The 23,075-nt window shown below is 35.0% G+C and overlaps 3 protein-coding genes across 5 annotated transcripts; 1 reads left to right on the top strand and 2 right to left on the bottom strand.

The window, feature by feature from the left end:
• Window positions 1–3,090: 3,090 nt before the first annotated feature.
• Window positions 3,091–5,779, bottom strand: LOC108996899 (uncharacterized protein At5g39865-like). The gene is made up of 2 exons (XM_018972943.2): window positions 3,988–5,779; window positions 3,091–3,885 (listed from the first exon to the last, which is right to left on the bottom strand). Exons 1-2 carry the CDS (start codon window positions 4,173–4,175, stop codon window positions 3,273–3,275), a joined length of 801 nt encoding a protein of 266 aa, XP_018828488.1. The 5' UTR covers window positions 4,176–5,779; the 3' UTR covers window positions 3,091–3,272.
• Window positions 5,780–8,753: 2,974 nt separating this feature from the next.
• Window positions 8,754–13,490, top strand: LOC108996898 (LRR repeats and ubiquitin-like domain-containing protein At2g30105). Of its 2 annotated transcripts, none has more exons than XM_018972940.2 (10): window positions 8,754–9,048; window positions 9,132–9,226; window positions 9,549–9,707; window positions 10,585–10,695; window positions 10,784–10,884; window positions 11,291–11,428; window positions 11,742–11,790; window positions 11,942–12,007; window positions 12,812–12,931; window positions 13,015–13,490. In XM_018972940.2, the coding sequence occupies exons 1-10, from the start codon at window positions 8,853–8,855 to the stop codon at window positions 13,123–13,125; spliced, it is 1,146 nt and encodes a 381-aa protein (XP_018828485.1). In that variant the 5' UTR covers window positions 8,754–8,852; the 3' UTR covers window positions 13,126–13,490. The 2 variants fall into 2 exon arrangements, 1 of the variants encoding a protein (XP_018828485.1); XR_004798303.1 differs by having other exon boundaries at window positions 8,767–9,048; window positions 12,738–12,931; window positions 13,015–13,130.
• A 591-nt stretch (window positions 13,491–14,081) lies between these two features.
• Window positions 14,082–21,831, bottom strand: LOC108996893 (ubiquitin-activating enzyme E1 1). Of its 2 annotated transcripts, none has more exons than XM_018972933.2 (7): window positions 21,492–21,831; window positions 20,894–21,303; window positions 19,831–20,048; window positions 16,909–17,703; window positions 15,802–16,670; window positions 15,219–15,651; window positions 14,082–14,871 (listed from the first exon to the last, which is right to left on the bottom strand). In XM_018972933.2, exons 2-7 carry the CDS (start codon window positions 21,285–21,287, stop codon window positions 14,275–14,277), a joined length of 3,306 nt encoding a protein of 1,101 aa, XP_018828478.2. In that variant the 5' UTR covers window positions 21,288–21,303; window positions 21,492–21,831; the 3' UTR covers window positions 14,082–14,274. The 2 variants fall into 2 exon arrangements, with proteins under 2 accessions (XP_018828478.2, XP_035541117.1); XM_035685224.1 differs by having other exon boundaries at window positions 20,894–21,300.
• Window positions 21,832–23,075: the final 1,244 nt, after the last annotated feature.

The following is a 23,075-nucleotide window of genomic DNA, read 5'->3' as shown; positions in this document are numbered from 1 at the left end:
TTTCATTTGCGTCAAAATAACCAACTAGCCTGACAAAAGGTCTAAACCCAAATCACACTTGTAAAACTGAACCAAAAAAATAAAAAGTTTCGGTTTCCTTAAATGAATCGGTCTATGTCGATTTTCATAATTCCAAAACCGACTTAAACCGATTTGATTCTAAAATATATTCAAAATCAGACCATACCAAACCAATTACACCTATAGAAGTGAGATTTTTTTTTTTTATACATGGGGAGGAGATTCGATCTTTGGTCTCTTAGTGAAAAATTAATGTGTTGCTAATTGATCCAAAGAATCTTGATCTATAGAAGTGAGATTTGATTATAAGACAAAGAAGTAAATACTGTTTCGATGTTGCTTGTTTAATTTATTAATCCTTAATTTGGATTTATTCATTTAGCCTCTTTTGACATTATAGAGTAACTTTTGAAATCAAAATCTCAGTCCAAGATAATGGCCCTAGCTTGACGTTGAAATGCGAGTCTTGCATGGTTTTTCTCAACTTAGCTACAACAAGAAAATGTGAGAAAAGAAAAGCCACAGGCCCACAAGTTAAAAATCTCTCAATTTGAGCTTAAATCCCAGCAGTACTTCACCTCCTCCTCCCTTCCCCATGCCAGCTTACTAAACAGATTACAATATAATTAAATAGCAAAAAATGCTTTAAATATCGATCCAATAAGCTATATATATATATATATATATATATATATGTGTGTGTGTGTGTGTGTGTGTCTACGATCGAATACAATCTCATGTTGACAAAGCATACATTAATGCTGGTGAGGTGTGTTTCCATTATTTAAAAACAGCATATAATCGATGACAATCTGGTGGTTCTTCTCGATTTTTGTCTTCGAGTTATTGTCTCACCATTTCAATTCGATAACCATAAAGAATTTTGCTATGCACGAATAAGTATACGTATTAATCTGCGATTAATATTGTTGCCTTTATATTTTAAATTAAAATTAACACTATTTTTAATAAAATCTACTTTCTGATCAATCATATTGAATGAATGTGCATATTAATATACATAATCGCTTACAATTAAATTTTTCCAACCAGGTCAACATCCTAAATTCTTGTCCATAAGTAGATCAAAATGTACCATTATCTCAGTTAAAAACTAATTTGCCACCAAAAAAGTTTATGACGACAACAACAACATTATTATTGCATATATATGTCGAATATAATTTCGATATCAGAGTAAATGCTTGCTTTATAGTTTTAATTAATATATTTTTGTCCTCTTTTACATGATTTCATTAGTTCTAAATAGAAGTTGTTTGACGTGTGGCCAAACGTTAAGGTGTGGTAGTTGAATAATCGATGTAGCAACAAACAACTTGATTCAAACTCCGGCCTCCAAGTTCTTGTCGTTTATGCTAATTATGCTACGACATCAATGTGTATATATATATATTTGTTGTATATATATGTTTGAACTTTCAAGTGTCACAAATTTAAGTTTGGATTTATGATTTGAAGATCATGAAGGGAGAATGATTATAGACATATGAATAGAAAATTCCATCAATTCGTTCTTTCTTGTAACCCCTTTTTGATATTATTGCTCATTTAATATTGGCTAAAGTATTTATACAAATAATAATAAATCTTATAAATTAAACTCATTTTATGTGAATATCTTTTTCTTATTTAAAACTTTAAGAATTCGAACAAACTTTTAATCCTTGATTTTCGTATTTGTATATTAGAATGAGTGAGTTTTTTCATTTTACTTAGTTTTTCTCGTTTGTAATAATAGAGGAATATTGGTTATAAGGACATATAATCTGAAATTACATACTTTCTTAATTTATTCCTCCATGGACCATATGGGATAAAAGCACCCTCTTTTCGATATTCAAAATTTTCAATTGTTTCGTTTTTTCTTTTAATGGATAATGATGGAGACATCCTCACCGGTCAGTTCGGCTAGGACCATTTGAATATTAAGAATATCTTAATATATTTATAAATAATAATAAAATAATTTAGATTAAAATATTTTATTAAGTTTAAAATAAGAGATAAAAAATTAAATAAAAATATTTTAAAGTTATTTTTTTTAATATAATTGTTTGAAAATAATTTTTGTTTTAAAATTTGAAAAAATAGTGTTTTTTGTATTTGTTTTTAAGTTTAAAAAAGTTGTAATAATTAGATAAAAAGTTAAAGATTTGAAATTAAAAATATTCTGTGTTCGAGTTATATTTGAAAATGAAATATTTGAAAATATCCAAGAATATTTAAGAACAGTTTTGTTGCCAAATGGACTTTTAGATGGAGTAAACATTTTTTCTCTCTTTGAATTCTGTGGCCTCAAAATTATTATTATTTTTTGTGCTAAATGATTGAATATATTCATTTTAATCTAAATTTTTCCTAAGATCATGAGTTAGAATCCTAATTATCATAGACTTTTTTTAATTTTTTGGAAGTCAATTATCCTAGACTTTTAAGACAGTAGTCATAAACTTAACATTTTTTAGCACCGTTAATCGGATCTTCCTAGTACCTAGATTAAGCTTTAAACTTGCCAACAGGGACTGGTCCTATCAGATTTTGCATAATATTTTCAATAATTTCCAAATAAATTTTAAAGGCTGAAATGGATAAAATCATAGCACATCATTCATTTTAATCACCACAAAAATTCCTAAATATAAATATAAAATATCTAACAAAAAAAAAAAAAAGAAACAAATGGGATAATTTTGTGACAGCAACATTATTTTCCAAATTTAAACACCATTGTTGGTACTTTTCTATTCTCTATAATTTTTCCCTCCCTCCAGATTTTTTTGTCCCGATTCATCCATACTTTAACAATTACAGGCTTATTTTGCTCAATGTATCAATTTTAAATAGGAATTTTGTTATACATCAGTTACTATTTACTCTCATATTCTATATTTGACAGTATTTTTTTTCGTGTAGAATAATAAATAGTGACTAATAAGAAAAATTATTTTTTAAATAAATTCAAAAAAAAAAAAAATTAACCAATTTAGCTCATTTAATATTATATATATATATATATATATATATATATATATATAAAAGCTAGCAACATTTGGTGGCACGTCCTATGTCCAATCCTCCCACAATCAACTAAACCTTAACAAAGTGAAACTACAAAACTAAAATGTCCAAAAATTAAGAACAAAAAACGTAAACGTAACATCCTTAGTTTTCTTTTTATTTTTTTTCTTTTTTTTTGAGGGGTTAATTGTTTTTTAGTCTAATCGGACGGATCAGAGAGGCGCACAATGACAAGAAGGGCACCTGATCAGACCGTTCTCGTTGCACGCCGTACAGCTCTTGAACCCGCTTTTCTCCGTGAACAACTTATGGCTACCGTAACACTCGTCGCACAGAACGAACCTATAGCCGCCGCAAACGTCGCACACGCCCGGTTCCGCTGCGGGCAAGCCTTCGACGAGCTTCCTGAGCTCTCCTGCCTCGTGCAGCTGCCGAATTTCCTCCGCCCCACCGACGTATCTCCCGCCAATGAAAACCCTCGGCAAGGACAACTTGCTTTGGCTTTGACCTCCCAGGATCTGCTGCAGCTCTGTTAGGAACCCCGAGTCCATGGAGAGATCCCGTTCGTCAATTGAGACCCGAAACCCTCGGAGAATGGATCGGACGGACTTGCAGTCGTCGAACGTGGACCTCACCACCCGGAGGCTCGTGAAGTACACCACAATGCGCTTCTCGGCGCCCGGGATTGAAATCAATGGCGCGGATTGCGTTGCGGCGAGGGGGTCCTTACCCGATTGGTCCGGGACAGCGACGACGTTGGGACTGGACTCCGGTTCGTGTGTTTCGGGTTCTTCGATGGGTGGGTGAGTCGGTGAGCGAGTTGACCAGGTGCGGAGGAGTGAGTTGGCAGCGACGACATTGGGACTGGACTCCGGTTCGTGTGTTTCGGGTTCTTCGGTAGGTGGGTGAGTCGGTGAGCGAGTTGACCAGGTGCGGAGGAGCGAGTTGGCAACTCGGACTCGGTGGAAAATCGAGGCTTTCTTATTCGGAGTGGAAGCGGTGGGTTGAGAGGGCTCGTCGGTGCAGAGCTCTTGGACGTCCTTAAAAGAGAAGAGGGCGGACGGAGATGACGTGTGGTGAATCCGAACCGTTGATTTGCCCCACTGCCGCCACATTGAGGGTAAGGATCGTGGAATTCGGATTGAAAGACAGGAACAAGGGTGAATAAAAAAAGGAAAACAAACGAAACGAAATTGACAGACACAAAATGGGTTTTGTGTTCTTGTCTCTTTTTTCCTATTTCCTTTTGTTTGGAGTGCTTAAAGCGAAGGATTTGGGGATGAGAGGAGGAGGAACTGGAAAAGCGGGGCTGTCTTTGCAGGGTCTGGGACGGAAAGCTTAGCCCATATTTTTTTGTTCATTTGTTATATTTCTATTTGAGCTGCGAGATTGTGGGGGAAAGAGTTGGGAACTTGGGGGCTAGCTATTTTGGTTAAGGAAATGAGGTAGTTGACGTTTGGGAGGTGGCTTTGTGTTTTCGCTTTAATGGGGTTTGAGAGAGAGAACATGGATGTGAGAGGCTGTGATTAGCAGATGGATTTATTTATCCTAATTATAGATGAGAGGTCCTGTTTAGTGGATGGGATTATTTACCCAAAAATTACTAAAGGATCTCTCTATCTCTCTCTCGTATTTCTTTTTGAGGGACTGGATATGGACCTGGTCAATGCAGAGTCTCTTCCTTCTCCGTATCAGTATATATGTATGTACATTGGCCTTCGATGGGAAAACCTCAAAACCATCTCTCTACAGTGTTTTATGGCGGGAAAGTGCCGTTAAGCATGGTTAATTTTCGTTGTCTGAAGTTAAGAAAGAAGCAGTGGCTTCTCTGTTTTTGGCAAACTTGAATCACAATTCTGCATTAGCTTCAGTTGCAATTTAGCTCTAGCTCAGGCTCAGGCTTCTCTCTGTGGCATATTATAGAGTCTCGCGGGTCTTAAATTGAATGGAGGATCGATCACACTGCAGAGTATTTTTCACTCATCCCAAGAAATCTGGTTTACCAAAAAGAATAAAGAACAATGAGAGAGAGAGAGAGAGAGAGAGAGAGAGAGAGAGAGAGAGAGAGAGAGGGGGGGGGGGGAGCAGCAGCAACATGTGTAATGGGGACCAGGTATAATTACAGTAGCGGGGGGAGACAAGGCGTGTGTGGTAGTTCTGAATGATCAGTTGTTTCCAAAAGCTAAAGGTTAAAGTTGAAAATCCACCTCCACCACCAAAGTGGGTGGGTTCTGAAAAGTTTCACATGGTGGAACTATAGAAGAGAGTAAAAGAAAGAGGAGGGAGGATTAGAGGAGAGAACCCCACGTGCTAGTTGAGCGAGATGGATTGAACATAGAATACAAGAGCCTAGTGTTGTGGTTGTAGATTAGATCCTCTTGTTCGTCGTGTGAACCAAAGTTAAGCCTGTCAATTCATTCCTGAGTTCGAGACTTCTTGATACGGTGTGCCTGTGCCTGTGCCTGTGCCTGTGCCTGTGCCACCTCTCTCAACACATGTAACTGTCTATATTCAGAGCTGTCGAATCTCCCTCTTGACTTCCATATGGATTACAGATTGGCTCCGGATCCCTAGTTAACACGGATATTACGTCATCTGGCTGGAGTTGGCATGGAATTCTATTTTTTTTTATTGCTTCCTTTTTTTTAATGATATTAAAATTGTAATCTGTTATGTTTTTGTTGTTTATAGTTTATTTTTTAATATATTACGTTCTTCTTGTTTATAGTTTATTGAATCAATGGGCGAAATGACTGTACTAGGTCACTATTAGATGATAAAAGTGGTCGACATAAAGTATCTAGTTGTAAGTTTGATATGCAATCCATTTCTTTTATGTGGTCAATGGAGAATTAAAAAAAAAAGTTTTTAAAGGAACTTTTTTACTTTTAGATAAATTTTTATCTAAATTATTAGGTTTTAATCAAGAATTAAAAAAAAACGAGCTTGACCAAAAACCAAACTACATTTTTCTTTGATTTTATTTTAAACAATATATTTTTCGGGGACTAAGATGGTGTTTAAAATATGTTAGTAATGTGAATAAATTTTTTTGAAAATTTTATAAAGTAATGCTGATATAGTTATGAGATATGTAAGTCTCGCACACTTATTTTGAAAAAAAGTTGAGTCCACTGTTAAAAAATAAAATTTTCACATGGGTCCCAAATTTAACTATTTTTTCAAAATTAGTGCATGAGGCTTGCACATAATAAGACTATAAATATCATTTCTCAATTTTATATAAAGGGAAGGGCATGGTTGCACCACTCAGAGTATGTTTGGACATTTTTCTCAAAACTTCTAATAATTTTATTATCAAACATCACTCAAACACAAAACACTTTTCAATTTCAAATTTTTAAATTTTTCATCGAATCATTACTTAATCATTATTCACACCTAAAAATTAATACAAATTTTAAAAATTTCAATACAAAATATAAAAATCAATACAATTTTTATAAATTTCAAAACAAAAATAATACTTAAATAATTTTTTAACTTTATAATATTTTTATCTAATTTTTCTCTCTTATTTTTTAAAATCTATTAAAATATCTTCATTCAAATTATTTCACAAATTATGAGATATTACAATGTTAACTCGTTCGGGAAAGGTTGCTCAAGTTAATCATGGTCCATGAGTTTTTGTTGATGGTCTCCGACAATCATGTGATTATATAAATATATATATATATATATATATATATATATATAGACACACACATTAAGTTTAAAAAACAATTACTAAGTTTAGATGCTTTATAATTACGATGCAGTTTTAAATTTTAATAATGTTAAAGTATATATAAACGCATAGTGGGACTATTGGGTTTATAAAAAAAATTACAAAAGTGAAGCACAATGCGCGAAATTCATGTTTTAAAAAAAATTATAATTTAATATATCATAACAAATCATATTAATTTATAGATTTAATTTTATTTATCTTTGTACTAAACATATTTCTACATAAAATATGTGTATGCAAATGTCAAATAGAAATTCGGTGGCAGAGCCACGATGATCATCCCCAAAATTTTTTGAAATTTTAAAATTTCCCTACATTTGATTTATAATTCTATAAATATAGAAAATGACCCTTCTAAAAAATTTATAATCACCATACGCTCTTTAGAATTTTTTTTAAATATCAATATACCTATAAATGTCTCTCTTTGATTTTTTCCTTTAGTCCCAAAATTTTGTATAATTTTTATATATTATCTATTTTCAAGAATATTGCCTCACTCAGATTAATTTAAACTAAGTTTAAGAGAAATAATAAATTTATTAATTTGAATCTCAAAATTTTTTGTTATATAATATTATACTTCTTAATATATAATCTAAAGTGAAAATATAAGAAAAATCATTTAAGGTTGATAATCTATATAAAAAATAGTTAGATAAATTTTATCCTCTAGACTTCATTGAGCAAGAAAAAAACTATTTAAGGTCTCAATTATATTATCATATGTTTAATGTGACATGTAAATATATAGATTTTACATAAAACTTAATAAATTAGATCACACACTAGAATTAAAGATTGCCTTCTAAAAATCACTTGATAGATTTTATGAAAAATATAAATTTTAAATAAACTATTACAAAAATAACAATAGATGAATACTATTCCATGAAATAGTATCATTATAAATTTGAAATGCATATTAAGTTGTGTTTTTAAAATTTTATTTTTGTAGGTATGTAGCAAATTATCGAAATCTAGTTTTATATGTAGTTATGTTTTCTGAATTTTTAAAATATTTTTTATTTTACATAAATGTGTTACACGATAAAAAAGTTAGCTCCCTAAAAATAATTGTTGGTTCCACCACTAAATAAAATGACGTGTTATCATTCGTGCACTTCCTATATCTCTCTTGTCATTTTACATACTACATATCATACTTGTTTTTATTTTTTATTTGTTTATTTATTTTTATTTATATTAAATTAATTAAATTTTTCTATTCATCATTCATACATCACATACTTGTTAAGAAAAAATTAAAAAGATAACAAATCATATGTAGTGCATGGTATAAGAATAATGATTTCTCGTTTGGTTATGCAGTTCAGATGAGATGTTTTGTTAAAAGTTGAATAAAATATTGTTATAATATTATTTTTATTTTGTGATTTAAAAAAATTGAATTGTTTATTATATTTTGTATGATAATTTAAAAAAATTAAAAAGATTATATGAGATGAGATGAGATGAGATAATTTAATTTTATATAACCAGACGAGCCCTAAATTTTTTTTCTTGCAAAAATATGCTTCCACTATGAGCGCATACATGAAGACTACTTAAGGTTTTATTTGAATAGTGAGATGAGATGAGATGATTTTAAATAAAAGTTAAAAATTAAATAAAATATTATTAGAATATTATTTTTTAATATTATTATTGTTTTAAGATTTGAAAAAATTGAATTGTTTATTATATTTTATATGAGAATTTAAAAAAATTGTAATAATGAGATGAAATAGTTTTTGTATCCAAACGGGGGCTTAAGGCTCAGTTTAGATTGAGAAACACTCTCAATTCATCTCATCTTATCTCATCATTATAACTTTTACAAATTTTTATATAAAATATAACAAATAATTTATTTTTTTTTAATTTTAAAATAATAATAATATTAAACAATAATATAACAATATTTATTATTTATCACATTCTCGCCGGAAAGACAGCTCCCGTCCCATGCGTGTCAAAGAGACCGCACAGCAAAAACTTGAACCAGCGTAAAAGGTACTGGTAGTAGAAGACAAAAATGGAGGAGACCGGTGGTACCCCAGGGGAAGCTAGGGATCCTCAATCCCAGAGCTCTGTCATCACAATCACCGTCAAATTCAGCGGTAGATCGATCCCGATCTCTCTCTCGCCGGACTCCACGATCAAAGACCTCAAATCCCTCCTCCAACCCCTCACTAACGTCCTCCCGCGTGGCCAGAAGCTCATCTTCAAAGGTTCTCTCTCTCTCTCTCTCTCTCTCTCTCAATTTGGCTCTTTCTCACGAGGTGAGGAATCGTGTCTATGTGATAAATGATAGGGAAACTTTTGGTGGATACGATGACATTGAGGACATTGGAGGTGGCCGGTGGGGCCAAGGTCATGCTCATGGCCTCTCAGGGCTTGCACCAAGGGGTAAATTAATTCTCAGTCTTTACTTTCCTTTCTGTTTGGTTCTTGGAGAAAATAACAAGGAAAATAAAATTGAAAACACGCTTGTGAAACTTTTTTAGTAATTTTAGTAATTTGAACTCGTAAAATTAGAATTTATTGAATTATGAGTTTACATCAACCTTTAAGGATGTTTTAATGGAGATAAAAGTAGAACCTTGATTCTCGAAAGTTCACTTCTTTTTTGTGAGCTTTAATTTTTCTTGGTTTGAACAAATAGGGATTGGAATTATTCAGATTTCAGTTAGATGTTTCATATCTTAATATTTTTTTATGTGTGAACTAGGACGGTCCCATTCTAAAAGATGCCCGGACTGTACCGAGGAGAGTTGACAATGCTAATAATAAAATGGTGAATGAGAAGCTTCAAGTTCCTGTTGACAAGAATAGGTTGGAACGGTGGAAAGTGACGGGGGTTGTGGCGTTGTCTGAATCTAATTTGAAGGTACAAGAAGCTCGCATGTGTTATGCATGGTCGTTTTGTGTCTATGTAACTTAAATATCTGTTATGTTGGCTAGTTGTGATATCTCTGTTGACACATAATAATAATCCATGCTGTTGAACATCCCTCAGAATCCGATCAGTGTTTATATACTTGTTATGAATAAAGAAATTAGTTGGCTATGTGTTTCGTTGGTGATGGTGATTGATTGAATATGCAATATACAAGAACAATTTGCAAGGACGTGAGCAGCATATGCACTCTCATAAATAACACATGTGCCTAAGCCGTATGCATTAGTATTGAGATCCTTTGGTCTGCTAATAGAAGCAATATGCCTTGTGGAGCACTTAATGAGTATAAAGATCTGCAGATTCTTGGCACTGCAAGGGAACAGGATACTGGTCCGATTTCCATTGTCAAAAAGAAAAGATAAAAACAATTTAAATTCTTCCTTATATTAAATCCCTCAAACTTATTGTAAATCTCGTGTTTGTAACACCTCCTTCCTGTAGGATAGGGATGTCACGTGTTTTCATGAAAATAGCCCGGCAAGAGAATCTCATATTTTAAGAAAATAAACAAGGATGAAGATTATGAGCAGGCGGGCCAAACTTCGAAGGAGCATACCAATCAACCTTTAGATTTTATTTATGATTATCTTTTCCATTTAGTTGGTTTGGGAACTTTGACATGATTATGTTTAGATATGGTTTATTTTTAAATCTCCTTTGTGGGATAAACAATGTTTTAATTAATTATGCAAGTCTCTTGTCTATCTTTATTTACGTATGTATGTGAGATTACTAACCTTAAGGAAGGTGGTGTTACACGTGTGTGAGCTTTTTCTCATTACTCTTGTTTTCTTAAATTTGAAAGACCATACCTGATGAAGTATGGGCCACTGGACCTTCTGCAAGAGTCCTTGATTTGAACAACAACTCTGTTCGAGATGTGCCTGCTCAAGTTGGCTGTTTGAGTTCCATTCAGGTAAACAAAACTCATTAATTTCTTTTTAGTTTTATTTTTCTGCTTTGGATATTGTAAATTTCACTCACTTATTCTGAAAATTCTGTAGAAGTTGCTCCTGAATTCAAATGCTATAGTGGATGAATCCCTGAACTGGGACGCACTGGCATCTTTGAAGTACCTATCTGTTCTCTCTATGAACCAAAACCAGTGAGTAGTTTCTGTTCTCTACAACATTCTATTCCCTTTCAAGTATAAACCATAAATGTCCTGTCTACATACCAAGGTAATGCCAAGTTATGACTAAATTCTTTGAATAGAATCTTAACTATGACCTATAAAAAAAGAATCTTATGCATGTCAGTATATTGCTTGAAGCGTGCTTGGAAAATAGGTAAAGTTGTCCCACACCTTGCACTAGTACATGTCACTTTTTTTTTAATACAAATTAAAGCCCTGCGAAACACCTTGCCTAAACATTGGTATGATATCTGTAAAATTGGGTGGTTGGTTATCTGATATTGTTTGTAATGGTCAGCATATTGTTTGTGAGAACTGTGTTTTTCTTACATTATGCTGCAAAGTTTAATTATCAGGAGTTGTATGATTAATGCAGTTTCACAAATTTGCCTCCTGCACTGGGTGCCCTGACTTCCCTTAGGCAACTTCATGTCGCAAACAACAAGTTGACTAGCCTCCCTATTGAAATAGGTCTGTTAACTCAGATTGAGGTTTTGAAAGTCAATCATAACAGGTAATGTGAAGAAAACATGCAATTAATCTTCTCCTCATCTTCCTATTTATAAGCCACACCTCACTTCAATGTTTTCAATTTCCAGACATTAGAGGATCAAAAATTGGTCCGCTGCCCTATTTCTATCTTTATTGTGTTTTTATCCCCTGCTTTATCCCCGGCATGATTTAACCTTTATATGGTATGAGTAATTTTATAGTTCCTTATTTGCATTTTGGAGTAGAAGCACCAAAATAATTCAAATCAGTATTTTGTCTTTGCCTTGTAATCAATTACTTGTGTGTGATTGATGTTGTGTTTCTCTCTGGATCAGGATAAGCAGCATTCCTACATGTATAGGGGACTGCAATTCTCTTGTTGAGGTATGACTCTAGTGTCTTTAGCCTCTTCTTCCTTGGCGTATAAATTGAACTAGATGATCCAACTCTTGCAAGCCAGACTGCCTGGAAAAAACAACTGTTTCTTTCACATACTCTATCTTTCTCTTGATATGGTTTTCTTGGTTTGGGGCAGGTTGATCTTTCATCAAATCTTCTGTCAGAGTTGCCAGAGACTTTTGGCAATCTGCATGATTTGAAGGTTTGCACTTTTCGCTCTATTCTGACTCTCTCCCCTTTTGAATGCAATGACTGGGTTTATAAGAAAAAAGTGAGCTCATAAATCATAGAAGTTCATGTGAAAAATAAGAACACAATCTTAGGAGAGTTGTACAACAACCTGCAGACTGTCAGAGAGGCAAGTCCTCTTAACATTAATAAATTAAAGTATATCAGCAATAGAGTGACAGACAGTTTGGAAGGAGTTATCTTCTTCAAATTGTCTTTTTACAAGACTAGAGGTTGTGATTATATTTATATATATATATATATATATATGAGCAATGCTACTCATCATCCCAACTTTCATCATCCTCCCATCATCCTATGATGTGTCATTAGATGAGATTATTTATTATATTTCACTTATAAACTTATCATTTAATGTCACATCATGGGATGATGGGATGATGATGGAAGTTAGGATGATGAATAGATTTTTTCTATATATATATATAATTTCTTTGTTTTCCTTCATTGACATTCCTCATATCCCTTGAAGAGATAAAATTCAAAATATGTGCTCTCTTTCATTCCAAATATGTCTCATTTGGTGTATTTGGAATGAAAGAACTGATAGAATCTTTGAGGACCTTGAATGGACAACGGAGGAGCTTAGTCTCTTATTAATTTTCTTTTCCCTATGTTTTTTTTTTTCTAGAAAGTTGTATACTCCCTGTGCCAATAAAAAATAAAATAAAAAGTGCTTTCAGGTGCATGTCGTAGGATCGCAACCACGTGTTACCTATGGTCCTGTATTTACTCCATTGTCCTCATTCCCGTGTAGGCTTTGTATCTTGGTAACAACGGCCTAAAATCGCTTCCTTCTACACTATTTAAAATGTGCCTTCAGCTGGCAACGTTGGATATCCACAACACAGAAATCACAACGGATCTCCTTCGTCAGGTGGATATTCTCAATTCCTTTGTCAAGCAGTTTAATTTGTGCCCGCATCGTAGCAATTCTGAATAACAGCATTCTTCTGGCAGTTTGAAGGATGGGAAAACTTTGATGAGCGCCGCCGCTTAAAGCATCAGAAGCAGCTGGAGTTCCGAGTTGTGGGCTCTGCTGAATTTGATGAAGGTGCTGATAAAAACTGATGGCCCATTTCTGGATTATAGACGACAGTTTTGCCAGTTATCCAGAAGTAGATATTCCTTGATTTTACTAGACTAAATTCTGGGGTGGCGGACTGCAGATTTGTTATAGAATAACTATTCAGCATTGCATCTTTACATAAATCAGTAAAAGGGGAAAGCTCTCTCTCATTCACCATCTAGCTAGAAATGACCAGTTAAACAAGTTCCATTCTGTAAATATTTAGCATATACTTGTACGTTCCAGTGAAAAGGTAAAATCTGTTTACCCCTGAAAAATGAAATTCAGAGCTAAGCATAGCTCCATTTCTGGTGTAGCAACCAGTGGAGGTGAAAGTTGCCTGAATCAGGTAACTACAATTTGAAAAGGGTGGATGGGTTTTGTTTTTATTTTCTAGTTCAGTCCGTGTATATAAAATATTATAGCTAACTCTTGGTAGTATCAAGGGAGAGGGGGAATGTGTGTGTGCGTGCGTGACTGACATGCCTTTATAATCACCCATGGTTCAACCATGTGAGAGAGGACTTCAATAGGTGCGTGCCGTTCAAGCAGGAGTAAACCAAAGAGGAACATTTTGAGCTCACTAAATAGGTTTGGGGGGTGAGATGAAAATTTTGTGTTTTGTTTTGAAGTTTAAAATATTAAGTTTTAATATTATTATTGTTTTGGGATTTGAAAAATGTGTATTGGGATTAGAAAAAGTTGAATTGTTTATTATATTTTGTATGGGGATTTGAAAAAGGTGTAATGATGAGATGAGATGAGATGAGAATTTTGTGTTTTGTTTTTGGCCCCAAACCTGCCATTCACATCCCCGTTCTCCTCTTCTGCTAAGAGCAAGTCACGGAAGTTGCCATGTCACATTGTCACAATTGCTGTACTGAATCTCAGAACTCAAAAATTGCTTATATGCTTGGCCATACTAACTAGACAACATCACAAAATCATTACTAGAATAAAGCAAGCAAATGGAGAATTATAAGACACAGTAAAATCTTCCGAATTTCTGTATAAAATGTGCACTGTAGTTACAATTATCCATTTGATATGATCTGTTTGTTGAGTCAACACTAAGAGCCAAAGATAGCTGTAAAAATAGAGTTCCCGCCACAAAATCACTATCCTTAAGACTGCTTATTGGAAACCACCATCTAACCGAAGTAAATGGATACTTGAGGGATATCAACGTCATTGTCCTCGTCATCTTCGCAGGCCACAACGACATCTAAGTGGTGACGGTATGGAGGTAGGTCTACTTTGGCCACTTCCCTGGCCAGATTCACCACTTTCTTATCCATTCGCTCTTTGTGCCGAGGGAACATACTGTTATAAAGCAGGCAACTTCCGTATGATATGCTATAGGCATTCAGCCTCTTCTCCTTAAGCCATTGGATGAGTTCCCTCAGAGTTGGGTTGCCTTTCAGTATCCACCTGTCCCAAACAGTCCAACTCATGTTCTCATGCTTGATGACCTTGGGTGGAACTGGCTCAGCTATGGAGAATAAAGGCAGTGCAAGGTTGGCAAACGTGTTACGATAATCCTCCACTCCGTGCCCTCCATCCAAAACCTTGTAAAGCTCCAGGCAGACAAGACCTGTGGCCATTGTTGTGGACGTTGCAATTGCAGGAATGATCCTACCAGCAATAAACTTTGCTTTCAGCTTGTCAACTTCAGGGATGCTGTAATTCCGTGCCCTCATGTTGGCGAGGCCGGCAATCAGGTCCATATGGAAGTTTGTGTCATCATCCTGCACATTTATGCAACGAAGCATATGAAAATCAGGAAGTCAATTCAATACTTATTTAGCCAAAAGATATTAAAGGTCAAAGGGTGATTAACTTGGGGGAAAGTTCATAACATAGAAAATGCTATATCCAACCATTTTTAGCCCGCTTCTAACAATGGGCACATAGAAAAATGTTATCCAATTATATACCTACTGACAAGCCATTCAAGCACATAAGCATGATTTCAGATTAAACTACCGCATATCAATTTCAGGTTAACTATAGACCAACTTAAGTGCAGGCGACAACAGACAAGCATGGGAACAGTGCCAAAAAATTAATGAAGGAGAGACAGTAGAAGGTATACTTTCTCAAACTGAATAGGTCTCATCCTAAACCCTGGTGTCAGGTTCTCTTGGCACTGCTCTAACTTTGATATTAGTTCAGCAATGACAGCTGAATCGTCTATAGAACTGGTAGACATACTGGTAGCTTTCTCATCTGTTACAATTCTCACATCTTTCTTGGGCTGAAATTCTGGGACCATCAGTTTATCAACAACTTCAGCCAACTTCTTAGGGTTCTTCACCCAGTCAGGAATTGGGATACCAAATGTCTCTGCCCGCAGAATGGATCCTGCCATGACAAAATGTAGGTGACTGACATCAGCAGTTGAGAACTGCAGCGGCTGAGGGAATCGCTTAGGGGCTGACCAGAATGGAGCCCCAGTACTGGTTGCTGCATCCTCGGGGAAAGTATAAATCAACTGCTTTACACGGTTGGTAAAATAATCTTCAAACCTGAGTAAATCAAAAGACAATATTAGCAGCAAGGGGGAAGATGAACACTTTTATATAATTTGTTTTTAATAAACCCTCTTCTCTATCATAAAAAAATAATAATAATAAATAAATAAATCCTATTACAAGAATCATCTTCAAGGAACTCACTTTAAACGAGCCCAAGTAATGCAGTCTTGGAATGTCTCACATCGTTCTTTGTCAAGGCAATCCAGTACACGCTCCAAGTTATCCCTGGCCTGAGCATCACCTGCATTCGTCATTGCAGTACTATACTCACTTGGATTGGATAAATATGCATTCACTTCTGCTGGTGTTTTCTCAAGCAAACCCTCGAACTCAGATCGAGCCCATGTCAAGCAGTGGTCAATGTTGTGCGGAAATGAGTGTAAAGTGCACATAGGCGCTTGTTTCTCAGGTGGGTCTCTTGAGGCACCATAGTTTTCCGTAAGGTGAGGAATGACCATCTGGGTGTTGCATTTGGCACCAAGAGTTCCTGACTCAAGAAGTGGCTTCTGGAAATATAAGCATCTCTGATCAACGTACAGTCTGGCATTCACATTGTCCAGAGCATTAATAACAACACTCAAATTCTCCCAGAAGGTATCATCAAATACATTCTCAGTGTCAGGGCCAATTCGATTCTGCAATGCTTCAATTTTCAGATGAGGATTTATTGAAGCGGCAGCAGCAGCAGCAACAGTGGATTTGGCCTGACCAATGTTCCAATCACGGAAGAGGAACTGCCTACTGAGGTTACTCTTCTCAATTACATCATCATCGGTAATTGTAAGATTCCCCTGACTGCCACACGAAACTCCCATCAAGGCTATATTCTTCAAGAACTCACAGCCTAGTGCACCAGATCCAACAATAAACACTTTTGTGTCCTCCAGTTTCTTCTGAAGCTTAGACCCAAAGACCGAAATCTGTGCATCATAACGACTATTTAACGGCCTGAAATCACTTGAATCCAGTGGCTCTGAAGGAAGTGACTCCACCGAGTCAAAGTAGAAGAACTGCAAAAGAAAAGGTAAAATAACATTAGGTTATGAGAAAGAGCATCAAGATAAGATGTCAATAACTCTCACCCTTCAAAAAGTGGCAAGATCTTGTAGCAACTAAGAATAAACAGTTAAACTAGCATCAGGTGTCTAGGTCGAAGGCCTTATAGAAAGGCTCCCTCAGGCATAGTTTCAATATAGAAAGCTCAACCAACTTTCCAGATCAAGATAAAGAAGAACAATCTGTAGTAACCTGAAAAAGTGGATGGAACTTCCCAGAGCATGCTTTCACAACCTCTTGTCCCACAATACCACCAAACATTGCAGCCATGGGATTCAGTACAGCCTTTGCACCAAAGGCAAAGTGCCTGAGCAGTTTTGGATTAATATCTTCCTGTCTTCCATTCCCCAAGCTCACATTAATGTCAGTGGCAATAGATATAAGCTTCTGAGCATCCTCTTCTGAACCAGCAACAGGGAAACGTCCCAACTCAGAGACAAACTTATCCAGCGCCAGGAATGCCAAGTGCAAGAGAGGTGGGCGATCAAACTTGGAGAAATCACTAAGAAGAAAATCACCAGGCTCGGTTAGCGCTTCTCTCAATGGCTTAAAGTTCAACACCTTGGGCTGCTTCACCTGTGTGACAATACCACCTTTCACATAGGTTCCATAATTTGTAGTATCATCCTCAAGAGTGAATGAATAAGCCCTTGCATTTCTAATCTTCCTTGGTTTCCCGTCATTCAATTCTGACATTCCATGAACTTCAGAGAACACGACAAGATCCCCATCCTGAAACTCAAGCCTCTCATCATCGACACAGGATACTAGGGCAGGACTGTCATTGCTAATCGATGCAATTATACCTGTATGCAGTTCCTCTCCATCAATGTCAACAACAGTAAACTCAGGTCCAAAGTCACAAAACACAGAACCAAAAAGGCCTCTCACTTCGGTTTTGATGAATGCAATAGAAGGCTGATGATTATGACAGTAATAGTTAAACTCGATAGCTTTCTCAAAACTGATATCAGTAAAGACAACAGCCTGCACCACGAAAGAATAAACAGAAGCATATGCAATCCAATGAGTACAATACAAACACAGGCCAGTATGTTGAGAGAGAGAGAGAGAGAGCAAATACGACATTGCATAAGATTTATGATCAATTTATGGAGCCTGTCAGATAAAAGAACCAAAATTTGAAATATGATGAAGGTGCATAGCCACAACCTTAGAAAGTATATTCTTGGCATTTACATTCTTTACAGTATCAAGTAAATTACTGTAGTAGCAACTGCAACTTCTATAAAAACACATATTAGGTAATTACTTAGGTGCTAGCTATGTGTAATAAAAGGGATGCAAATTAGAAATTATAATAGAATGCCAATCCAAAGATCATAAAATTTTGTCCACATTAATATTTGAGCCCCTGATATAAGCAGTTTATGGTATGTGATCAACCAAGAAGTAGAACCGTGACAACTAAAAATAGAATTTCACAATGTTAAAAGTTGCACTCAAACGCTAATCACAGAGTAGAAAATAAAAGTCAGATCAAATCCAGCAACAACACAAATTTAACCAACAGGATGCCAAAAGAGCCAAAAAAATTAAGTATTAAAGATGATGAAAGAGGAACAACATTCATAGTAATGTAAAAATGTTCCATCAAATGCATCTAAGCTCCCATCATTTTTTATAAGTAAAAATTTTATTGATAGAACTAGGCAAAACCCCAAGTACACAGGATGTATACAAGAGGAAACACCTAGTTAGGAAAAAGTTTATTTAGTGATCGATTGCTACTGTATGTCTGCAATAAGCAGGAAATTCATTGACTCTCTTGCTTCATTGTGAGTTAGCTAGTATTTCATGGAACTCTATCTTTAGACTTTTTGGGGTACCTTGGGTCATGCCTTGACAAGTGGTGAATCTCCATGCCAGTTGAAGTACATGACTTACGAAACTCCGCAATCAAGTAGTTTAGGAAAAAGGAACATGGGAACAGATGAACTGTCATTTTTTTAAAAGAAAAAATTCATTAAAAAGAGCAAGTAGTGCAACCAAATACAAGAGAAACACCTATCTAGAAAAATCCAAACAAATCATGAAAGTTAAGCCCATTAAAATCTATAGCAGCTGTACAAAGGCAGAGTATTGAAAAGAAAATTTTGACCTCTCCAATCAAACAAAAATTTAAAACTTCGCTTCTCTACCATCAAGACAGTATCCAGCAAATGACCAACCAGTTAAGAAATAGTAGAAGAAAGCTAGAAGGCAGCTCAATCAATATATAGTTTCTGGCCAACAAATTACCCACTAGAAAAGGGGGATCCCCTTCTATTTTTCATTTGGGAAACAGTCCGTATAATTCCTTGCCTTGAACTCTTAGGGGATGCTTGGGAAATGAGATGGGATGAGAATTTTGTGAATAGTAGTAAGATGGTTTATGAATAGTAGTGAGATAGTTTGAGTTAAGTATTTATTGGATTTTGGGAAAGGAGATAGAAAAAGTTGAATAAAAATATTATAAAGTTAAAATATTGTCAGAATATTATTTTTTAATATTATTTTTGTTTTGGGATTTGAAAAAGTTAAATTGTTTTTTTGTTTTGTTTGGAAGGTTGGGAAAGCTGTAATGATTAGTTTGGAAAAGTTGTAATGTTTAGTTTGAAAGTGCTTGTGTTTGAGTGATGTTTGGGAAGGAAATGAGATGCAAATTATTTCCAAACAACCCCTTAGTGGCTACAGTGTGCATACATTATGCATCACGTACATGTGTGCAGATAAATAAATGTTTTCTATTTCCTTAACTGTTAGGGTCTGCTTCATATTTTCATATTTAAATTACATCCCAAATGAAAGATTTGTTTCAAAATATAAAAAACCAAGCGAATTAATTTCAGATGGACATCCAAGCAGCCCCCCCACCCAAAACCCAAACATCAAAATTGATCACTCCATAAATCAGATAGCAAATTACATCCCCAAAGAAAGTCTTCTTTTTTTTTTTTGTTCAAAATGTACAAAACCATTATGCAGTGGTTCAATTTCAGATGGACATCGAAGTATGCCCCCACAAGAACACTAAAATCAATAACGTCCAAAATCAGATAAGCAAACAACCAGTACATCAACAAAAGAAAAGAAACAAGAAATGAAAAGTACCTGGAAATCAGAAAGTTGTTCTTTTGTTAATTTTTTTGTTGAGGTACGAACAACCACAGCATTGTTGAGCTCTTGCAACTTTCGTACAGAAGCAAGTGCCCTGTTCTTACCAACATCATTTTCTGTAAAAATGAAATTACTGGACAAATCCCAAAACTCCACTGCCCCCTCATCATGCAAGGTCACAGACTTGACACCAGCAAGAATGAGGTTCTTTGCTGCAGCAAGCAAAAATAACATTATAAACACCAGCAAAAATTATGGATTATAGAACCACCACCAGAATTACAGCACCAGCAATAATGAGAATCAAGTCCGAATCATATGGCCATGGAAAGAATGACGGATAAAATAGGGAGGGAGGGAGAGAGGGAGAGAGAGTACAGTATCTCAACTAATCCAGTGTGCACAGGAGAAGATATCAGATCACAGATAGGTGCACTCTTGTATCATTTTCAGCTAGTTTGGTTCCTTCAAAGAATGAAAAAGAATAGAAGGAAAAGCAAAAATGCCTATCAACGTCCAAAGCCTTCTCGCAGAGATGAAAAACTAAACCAATATAACAAGGATCCAGAGTGAAGAAACCAGAGAAGGAAAGGAAGGGTCCTTCGGACCCATCCTAGGAAACTCCAGATATTCTATCCCACCCTCCAGTACAATGTATCAGGTAATCGAAGGGAACTTTTCATGCGGCATAGAAACCATGATATCTGACTCTACAGCTCATTCCAAACCCACCCTTTGACAACTAGGCTGCACCATGATGTCTCCGACATAACTAATACATTAATGCATACGCAAAAATACATGATAACGTATCCATAATCTAGCGACTCTCTTACTAACAACTAGATGATTTCAATAAACACTAACCAATATCTATCACACAAGAAACCAAACCATTATATTAAAAATTCAAAACCAATATGAATCAGACCTTATTCAGGAAAAAAAATGGATAATATAACGAAAAGAAGCTACTATATATACATGTGTGTGTGTGTGTGTGTGTGTGTGTGTGTGTGTATATCCGATCCCTAATTACTCATAAAAAAATGTTTACCAATCTCGGCACCAAGACCCTGCATCCCGGAGATGAGGATGTTCGATGCGAAAAGCCGCCGCATGGTCTCACGGCCATACACCGCGAGCTGCCGGCTGTGCAGATCCTCGTCGATGCCCGTCGTGTTGGCATCGCCCATAGCCATGATCGAAGCCTCCTCCTTTTCTTTTCCCTTAACTAAGCTATCGCTACCGTGGTTGTTGCTGTTGTTCTCACCACAAACGACTTCGCTAGTGATCTTCACCGTCGAATCGGTAGCTTCCGCGAGCAGAATCTTCTTGAAAACGGATGCGCCCTCGCTCTTACTCTCGTTGGTGTTGTTGCCGTTGTCGTTATTGTTTTCAATGTCTTCTTGTACAACCACTCCTTCACAAGCTCGCTTTATTGGAAGCATATAGAGTTGCAAGCTTCTACACACGCGACAAACGCCATTACCAAAAGAATCACAATTAAAGAAATCGAGAACTTGTACCGATCATTAAGATAGTCCACAAACACACCAGCATAAATCCAAACATAATTCTTCCACGGTTAACCCGCAAAGCAAGAGGAGATTAAAGTCTTTAATCTAGTAGAGAAATAAGAAAAAGAAACGTACCAATTAGAACTTTGATGAAACAAGAATAGAATCTAAGAGATAGTGTGAGAAATAGAGAGAGAGATAGAGATGGATTAATGGGGGAGTTTTTTGGAGGTTCTTTTCTACTTAATTAATGGTTTGGGTTTTAAGTTCCTTGGGAAGGAATTTATGGGAATTGAGAGATAGGTGCTGATACAGTGGGAGTGGAGGGGTATTTAAGGATTTGCATCTTTAATGGCATGGAGCTTCTAGGGTTTTGGGGGATCTATGAAGAGGACAGGTGCTGCCTTGTGTGGGAAGGTACCATTTTTCTCCATTTTCTTCTCTCATCTGCCTCTGAGAGAGTGAAATAGCAGATTGTCTGAAACGCCGTCGTTTTTAACGCTTGATTCTCTCGGAAGTATGGCGTCGGGCTTCTCTTTTCTACCAGTACTGGGCAAGTCTTTAAAAAATTCAATTCATCATTTTACATACTATATTTTTTTTATTTTTTTCTCTTATCAAATACATAATATATGAATGATGAGTAAAAATATTTCATAAATTAAAAAAAAATAAAATAAATAATAAATTTAAAAAATAAATAAAAATATAATATATGATGTATAAAAATAATAAAACTCGTCTATGATATCTCTATTCTGTCACCCAATATTCAGTTATTAAAATTGTTAATTATAAGAGAAGTGTTTTTTTTTTCCTCAAAAATTACATGAAAAATATTAAGTTTATAAAAAGAAAATTATACACTCGTACAATATAATATTTTTTATCTATTTTATAATAAAAAAAATAATTTTCCAATTTAACGAATTACATTAAAATACTTCAATATATAAATTTACTTGTATAAGATTTATGTGTAAACCAAACATTTCTCTAATTATATAACCAATTATTACACGATAACTTAGGCAAGAATATTGCCTGTTTAATTTAAGCAATTGAACAAAAAAAGTTCTCTCGTGACATTAGAGACCCAAATTAATCGTTGGAATTGAAGAAAAAAAACACTAAAATTTAATATTTAGAAGGTTGTTTTATAATGCAGACTACAAAATATATTTTTCTCCATTTAAAAAGATTATAAAACTTTTGCCTTGCAAATTAATCTAGTTTGGGTATTCAATTATTTTCAGATATTCTGAGAATACCTCACTATTATTTATTATTTTATTATTATTATTTACTTATTTTTCACTGCTATTCATTATTCTACAACTCACAACATAACATGATCATAATAATTTGGCATATAATTATCCCTCAACTCCATTAAATACTAAGTTCCACCAGATATCCTTGACAATTATAAAATTTTAAGACATTAACATGAATTTACGGGTGCCATTTATTTGCATCCAGTATTAATAGAATTTTTTAAGTGGAAATATTAAAGCAAACCAATGAAAAGTATGAATTTGATTATTATAATCTTTAATAAATAAGAAACTAAAAATTAAAAAGAAGGCCCTACGCGGAGGTGTGTAGCAACAAGGAGAGGGAATGTGTTGGAGAATGGGCCCTTTCCTTCTCTTCTTGTGCCACAATTACAGTCCCAGGCCCAGCTGTTTTCATAAATCATGATTATGTAGTGGGCCG

Source organism: Juglans regia, chromosome 14, assembly GCF_001411555.2.
Source record: "Juglans regia cultivar Chandler chromosome 14, Walnut 2.0, whole genome shotgun sequence".
NCBI classification, from domain to species: Eukaryota; Viridiplantae; Streptophyta; class Magnoliopsida; order Fagales; family Juglandaceae; genus Juglans; species Juglans regia.
Note: the sequence above shows the minus strand (reverse complement) of the source record. Positions and strands in the feature narration are given on the sequence as shown.